An 8,158-nucleotide genomic window follows, 5' to 3' on the forward strand; every position below is an offset into this window, starting at 1 on the left:
ATTCCCTGTTAGCTGGAGAGTAGAAAACTTTGGTAGCTTCAAAACAGTGTGGACAAGCAAGCGTCTGGAGCTCCTAACACATGAAAGCTCAGAGCATTTCTATTGAATTTTTTTCTCCCATATCCTCAAGGTTAGAGATTATTATTACCCTGTGTTCTGTTCTAACAATGAATCATAGAACTATACTCTTTATAAACAATTTATAAATAACCAAGAACCCCACAAATCCAGCAGTGGTGGCACTGAAGGCTTTTGTGTACTGCTGTGAGTGTTTTCAGTGTCATCCTGCTGGTCTGTTTATGACCTTGTCTATGTTTTGGGCAATGAGTGTGTTTTTTTTTTTTTTTTTTTTTTTTTTTAGAACAAATCTAATTTGTATTTGAGCTCTTGAAAGAAAGAAAAAAAACATGAGAGGCTTGAAAGCTTGGCAATCTGAAATGAGAAAAATGCTTGTTTAAAGGGATAGTTCACCCAGTAATTAAAATTCATAATTTGTTCAACCTCATGTAAAGCACAAAAGAAGATATTTTGAAGAATGTAACAAAACAGTTGATGGTTCCTATTACCATAGTCCAGAATAAAAGTACTACTGAAGTAAGTAACTACTCTCAATTGTTTGGCAAAATTCTTCAGAATTATCTTCTTTGGCATTCAACAGAAGAAAAAAATCATACAGGTTTGGAACGACATCACATGAGGGTGGATAAATGATGAGAGAATTTTCATTTTTATTTTTTACTCTATATTTGTTCTAGTGCTTGTTCCCAGCCCATGCTCTGCTGCAGCCACAAAGAAGTGCGGCTCCATCTATAAAGGGTTTGCCCAGTGTCTGCTTGCCCTAGGAGACAGTCTGTCTGTCAGCTCCCAAAAAGACGAGGATACGCAGGAGATCGACTCTATTTGCAAGTAAGGAAAAAACCTGGAACAACACAAACACATGCATCACTGTCTATACTGTACATATACACTACCGTTCTAAATGAATATATTTTTTTATTAAATAAATGTTTTTAAATTTTATTCAGCAAGGATGCATTCAGTTGATCAAAAGTCACAGTACTTTTACATTGCTACAAAATAATGCATGCTGAAAATTCAGCTTTGCCATCGCAAGAGTAAGTTTTATATTTTAAAATTACATAAAAAACATATTCAAATAGAAAACAATTACTTGAATCTGTAATCAGATTTTACAGTATTGCTGATTTACTGTATTCTTAATCAAATAAATGCAGTCCAAAAAAGCTTATTTCAAAAACATTAAAAAAGGTTTTACCAACACCAAACTTTTTTAATCCTAATTTCGTTTGCACTTTATTTTACAGTACATGTACTAACATGTACTTATAGTGTACTTACAGTGTATTTATCTAAGAAAGTTCTGGTAATACAAGGGTAGCACTTTATTTTACAGTCCTGTTCCTCATGTACATACTATGTACTTATTATAGTAATTACAATAACTATGTAATAACTAGGTACTAACCCTGAACCTACCCCTAAACCTAACCCTATCCCATGTAGTTACCCTGTATTACCAGAACTTAGATAAATACACTGTAAATATACTATAAGTACATGTTAGTACACGTACTGTAAAATAAAGTGCAACCAAATAAAGTGCTACCCTAATTTCCTTTTTCAAAATATCACAATAGCGAATAAAGGAGTTGACCACACAGGGCATTCCATCCTGTTTGGCAAAATTAATCATTATAAATTATAACTAGCTCTCACTGGTGAATTTGAGCTTTTTATTATTTCCATCCATCCTAGGTTTTTCTTCCCATTATGTAAATAGTGGTTAAGATTTTAACATTAGTTAAAGCTTCACCAGAGCATATTTCTGAAAGTCTGGCATACTTTTTTTCATACTAATACTTGTCCAAATAAAACATCAGCATATTCACATTTTGAAATGTCACAGAGGTCAAAAGGTCCTGCATAACAGGCATGACCCATCAACACATTTACTGCTCTGCACAGCCCCATGAAATGCCCCGCTCACACCACAGGATTATTTGCTGTACGCCATTCATTGTGTTGTCAGAGGGAGAATGTGATATAGAGTATCACAGTTCACTGCTATGACACCTCATTCATTCTCTATCGCCCTACATTGCCTTTCATCTCATTTTCTGTTGCTCCCTTCTACTCTCTTCTCCATTTCTTCCTCAGCTCACACATCTTTCCGTTCCTCCCAAGTGCTGGATATTCTAATTAAAGACTAGATCTCACTCTATTTCCCATCTGCCCCTTCATAGATCACAGATCTCTGATTTGACTTTATATTATGTCACACCCTGTAGCTGCAGGAACTCTTTAAGAATTCATTGTGTAGCAGCATGATGTTGTTAAAGAACAGCCTCCTGTATATCCTCCAGTCAAGCTCAATCCGTTACACATCGCCCGTTTACGCCACTTACTGAATGAATCATTATCCACGCAATAGCCTTATAAGGTCCTGTGTTTAACATTCAAGGCGATGAAGACGGTGCTTGCTTTAACACAGCTATTTAAGCGTTATTCCTCCAGGTCCTAATTAAAACCACCACTGAGCTCACTGTTCACGTGCACACATGCATAAACACAGGTATGCAGGATCTTGCACGCTTATACCATCACGTGAGGGTTCTATAGAAATCTATCTGATCATCTGTCAGGGGATCTTTTGGAACTGCGCCATTCTCCCAGCAGATTGCAAAGTGTCAGGCTTAGGCCAAGACTGAGAGATCTGAGAGGAGCGTTTAAGAAAAGAATTGAAGGACATTTGTGGCGTTGAAGGACAGACTTCCACTGTGAACTGCACACAATACATCCCTGTTTAATAGGTAACAGTCTTGCTGTGCTTCAGTCTATTTAAGAACTGGGGTTTTACTTAAAAGAGTGTTTCTTCAGTGGGAACTCTTATGTCCCTGGGGTTGAATTTTATCAAAAATATTATTATTTCTTTCTTTCTTTCTTTTTGTTATATGAAGGTCATAATAAAACTTCTGAAACTCTTGGGAACTTTTGCTTTTCACCTTCATCATTTGTTTCTGCTACTTTTTGAATGCCTTTTTGTGTGTGTGTGTGTGTGTGTGTGTAAATTGTTTTACTCAGACTTAAAGTGTTAAAATGTGCAAATACATTGTGTTACTAATATAAAAAAAAGTTACATTTAAAAAACTATGATCATTTAATGAAGAGTAAAATAATTATGAACTATTTTAACATTTATTTAGGTGATAATGATTTACTGTCCATCAGTTATTGTGCTTTTTCCAACACGATCAATAATTTTGCCAGGAAGTTTTATCAAAAATTAGTGCTCTTGGTTGCCAAGGAAACAACAGTGTCAAGGAAGAGCAAGAAGAAATATGAGATGAGATGTGTGAAGAAAACAAAGGAACATCTCCACAGAATATTTTTATTTATTTAAAAAAAAAGCTGTAATTTTTTTTATAAAGAAAGTGTGAAAATATTTTTTATTGTGATTAAATACATTTTTCATTTAATTTTTAGGGTACATAAAATATTTAATAAATGAATAAAGTGCTAAAATCATTAAACCAATATCAATTTTAATTACAGAATGCTATTGTCAAAGAAACATAAAAAAATGGCATAAAAATATGTTCTTTTTAAGATTCATTTATATCTCTGTATCCTTGCATCAAGCTTTTTGCTCTCATAAAAATATTTTCGCTGCAGTGTTTTACCTGTTCATCTTTATTTATGCATCAAAAATCACTAAAGCTTCAACAATCCCTAAAATCCTTTCTTCCTAAAAATAAACATGCTTTAATATTTATGACCACATGATGGTAATTTCAAAGTGTAGATCAAACAAAAAAAAATTTTTGGCTGCGAAGTTTTCAAAATCTGAAACAAATATAATGCTTAATACTTGTTAGAACATATAAGAGTCTAAATATAATATCCAAATCTTGAATTCAGAGCCTGACAATAAGTAAGTTCATACCATAAAAAGCCCGATACTGTAGTGCTACCTTTTAAACTATGACTACATGAGGGATGTTTCAGATTTATTTTGATCAATGCTTTATAGATTAGGTATTTAATATTCAGTCCATTAAACCTTAAGCTTGTGTCTGTTGCAGATCCTGGGATGATTTTCATGACTGTGCAAATGTGGCCATGGCCGGCTGCCCTGAGGAGGCTGCTGTGGTGTGGGAGTCTCTGAGACAAGAGTCCAAAAAGATGCAGTTTTCTGGAAACCTGTATGAGATGTGCTCCAGTCGTAGCCAATCAGCAGCTGCCTCGGATTCCCAAAGCCCCGATGAGACCAATCAGGAGTCGTTAAAGGGATGCGCTAGTCATACAAGCCTGACCTTTCTGACCTTCTGTTTGTCTGTGCTACTACTGTTTCCATGGATATAATCGCATCTCAAGACTCACCTCAGCGTACAAATATTCAGCACATAGACAACAATACTGACTGGTTTGGTCCTGACATTTTCATGTAGTAGAATAAGATTCATTTTATGCTTCGAATCCAGCTTTTTAGAACAAAAAGAATGTCATGCAACTAACACGTGTTTTCAGGTCCCAATGCTTGCTTTTATTATTTATGTTTATCTAAAATCATCTTCAGATAGCAAACTACATTTTAAGCACACATCTCAATCATAGAAGGACCAAAATGCGCTTCACGGTCTCCAGGCCTGATGAGGACGAAATAAAGACATTTCCAAACGTTCGAACCCCTTCATCTAAGAGGAGATGAAATGAAGGTCTACTGCAATACATTGTCACATCGGCGAGCTATGAGTATCAAAGCAATTTAAAGAGCCCTAAAAAATGTTATTATTTCACTCTGTGGTGTAATCTTCTTTTGTAGGACCCTGAGAGGATTAAGCTGAAGGATTACACCAAATAAAAGTAAATCTAAGTAACGTGGCTCACCTACAGGCTTGTCAGACGTTGTTGTGTGTAGTCTGAACGCCTCTGGGTGATGGTTTAAAAACCTAGTTTATTAATGACGGGTTTATTGATTCAGTTTAACGAACAGCACAGCATTACGCTTTAAGGTGTTTTTGTAAGTCTGTAGCAGTATGGAACTGCTGTTCATTTGATTTTGGTTGGAGTACTGTGTACATATTGTATAGTCTTACATTATACATTCCTCATAGCTACTCTTTTTTTATTTTTTCAAATATGTGTATTTGTAATGACACAAGATGGATTCGCTTCAAAAAAATCATGATGGTGCAGTAATGTAAATATGACCGATAAGCTGTAAAGAAAAGCTTTATGTATATCATTTAGTGCATAATGAACAGATGAGGCAAATCAGTGGAGGTGAACGCATTAACATCAATGTATTCATACATGACTTTGTGTGTAAACTGCTCCGCTCAGCGGATTCCTCAGTCAGTGTGTTTTATGTTTAATTTTTAGGCTTAATTGGCAATCAACCATGTTTGCCAATGCAGTGAACTTATTAAGGAGGGCAAAAGCCATTTATTTAGTCAGAAAAAAAACAGGGGTGGGTTGCCGCTTATGTCTCAAATTTCGCTTTTGTGTGGTAGACTGGCTATCAACACATGCTTTTCTTTGATTCCAGATCCAATTCCACTATTGTCATAACCAGTTAATAATGAAGTACAATCTAATGAAATAATATAGTAAGGGCTAATATGTACAAATTGAAGTGTACATCACTCCTTGCTACATAGAGCTCATTAATACCTCCCTTATTAATAATATTGAATAATATATGGAGACAGTTATAATTTGTTTGACAGATGCATTTTATGAATCGCATGTAAAACAATTGTTTTCTTTTGATATTATATATTGCTGATCGCACACTCATTTGAAGCTGTGCCCTGATCTCTACAAAAAAAAAAAAGGTCTTCTAAAATTTGTTCAAGGTGTCTAAAAGAATAATTTAAATGCTTCTTGTTCTCTGTCTGTCTGCACAATTATTTGCTATACATACCTATATATTCTATACATTATATAAATAAAACTATTGCTGTTACATAAATAAAAGGTGCTGGTCAACTAGTTGAAAGTAACTGTCCTGGTAATTTTCTGCCAGTACATAATCCGTTTTTTTTTACAGGATTTTTTTTTTACAGTGTGGGATTTCCCCGTTTTATTTATTTTTTTAAATCTATGCCCTGTTATATATACATATAAAAATGTAGCTGTTTTTTACAGCTAGCAGACAGTGTGTAAATCTCTTGTTCTCACTTTCTGGATGGCATTTTGTTATTCCTCTTCCAGATATGAATATTTCATGTGTCACAGGTGCCTCTGTAAACACAGACACAGCTTCACTTAGCAGATGGAGGTTACCTCGCAACACAGCTGAATCCTGCTCATAACTTACACATAAACACTCAGCGGTGGTATGAGAACAAGCATTTTTGTGGGCATTACTATGTAACATTTCTCTTGAAATCATGAATTCTGTATGTACAGAAAACATGAAGAAATGTGCAGTTGATTTTATTGGCACAACTCAGTACAACTTTGGCTCGTGTTGTAGTAGGGCAGCTAGAATAGGCCTACTTATCGATGTTTGTGTACTCTGATGATATATGGTAATCCACTAACAGTTTAAAGAGTTATGGGGATGCGCCATGGTTTTATTGCTCATAATGTGTTATGTTTACGTGGGCTTTTTAATTGCAATTGCTTATTATTTTTCTTCTTCCCTTTTATTACTCTGTCGTCTGTGTCAGCATACTTAACATAAGGCAAAATTCTGTGGCACTGTGATTCATAAGAAAAACTAAAAAAATCTCTCTAATTGATATGATGTTTTAAAGGTCTCCATCTTAAAAGGATAGTCCATCCAAAAATGAAACTTGTGTCGTTCCAAATCTGTGCATTTTTTTCCTTCTGTTAAACCTTTTCCTTCTATTTTTTGTCAACAAAGTGATACCAAAACTGTTTTCCCAGCAGACAGGGAATGATCTTGCAAAGTTTTCTTAAAGTTATAAACAAGAATTATTCCGGTAACATTAATAGAACGTTTTTTTTAAAGTTATCTAAAAGTTACCAATAATAATCCTCTCAAAAAGTTGGCATAGAAGCATTACTGACGCATCATTCATGGAACATTTTTCTAAAACATTTTAGTTGGACATTCATCTCATATATTTTTAATGTTATTACTTAACTACTTGCATAACCAAATTATAGTACTTTGTTACCAATGTTACTAACATGTTTTTAGAAGATTACTTTTTTTTTTTTTTTACATTTGGATTCTGGAAAACAAACAGAAATAACATAATTATGAATTTCGTAACATTAGACATTAGGTAACATTAGCAAATTGTTATTAACTTTGAAATGACATGAGAGTACATTTTCAGAATTTTCATTTTTGAGTGCGCTGTAACTTTAAGATGGTAGATTTCGAGCTCATAGAGCTAGCAACAAAACAGCACACAGGTTGGGAAAGACATGATGGTGAGTTAATGATGATGTGAGTTTTTAGGATATGTTTGAGTAAACAATCCTTTTAAGTTTGATTTAAAAAAAAAAAAAGAAAGAAAGAAAGAACCTCAACTCAATCTGATTAAAAAAACAGGATGCAATCACATTTTAATGCATTCATCTATATCTGATGTAATTCAGGAAAATCTTGTCACTGGAAACAACAGCATTCAAATCTCAGTGTTGATGTCCAGATCATTAATCAACTCATGGTGCTTAACAGTTTGTGCTTGATTTAGGCGAGAGATCTGCTGGGTTACTTGCCCTCTGTGCAGATGTTGCACAGTCACACAAAGCTCACAGACACTAACACACACATACACACCTAAGACTCATGCCAAACTAACACTGCTTGCATTAATCAGACTTTTCCTGATTGATCGGGGAAGAATGAGCTGTTTGATCACATCCTGCCCCTTTACTTCACCTCCTCTTCTTCCTCTCTCCACAGCTCTTGGCAACTGTTCTGATCTGACACATTACCACTTTAGGGAGGGCCAGGTATGAAGCCAGGTGATATTTTATGAATCCTCTGAAGAAAAGTGTAGGGAATAGAAGCACACATTTTTCCAATTCCATCCTTATCTATGTTTCTTTTTTTTTTTTTTTCTTTAATAGCTGATATTGTCAATTTATACCAAATTAGATTTTCTAGTACCTGTTTCTGAAGATTGCATCATTGCAAGCTGCTGTCTTT

At 34.6% G+C, this 8,158-nt stretch overlaps 1 protein-coding gene across 2 annotated transcripts in view; it reads left to right on the forward strand.

Moving 5' to 3' along the window:
* The window catches only part of LOC113118426 (neuritin-like protein), a 25,230-nt gene extending 18,502 nt beyond the window's left edge, over positions 1–6,728 (forward strand). For both annotated transcript variants that reach the window (XM_026287580.1, XM_026287581.1), the window contains exons 2-3: positions 756–906; positions 4,104–6,728. In XM_026287580.1, coding sequence (XP_026143365.1) covers positions 756–906; positions 4,104–4,383 — 431 coding nt within the window. In that variant the 3' untranslated portion in view covers positions 4,384–6,728. The remainder of the gene's footprint in view (positions 1–755; positions 907–4,103) is intronic.
* Positions 6,729–8,158: the final 1,430 nt, after the last annotated feature.

This window comes from Carassius auratus, chromosome 18, assembly GCF_003368295.1.
Source record: "Carassius auratus strain Wakin chromosome 18, ASM336829v1, whole genome shotgun sequence".
Lineage (NCBI taxonomy): Eukaryota > Metazoa > Chordata > Actinopteri > Cypriniformes > Cyprinidae > Carassius > Carassius auratus.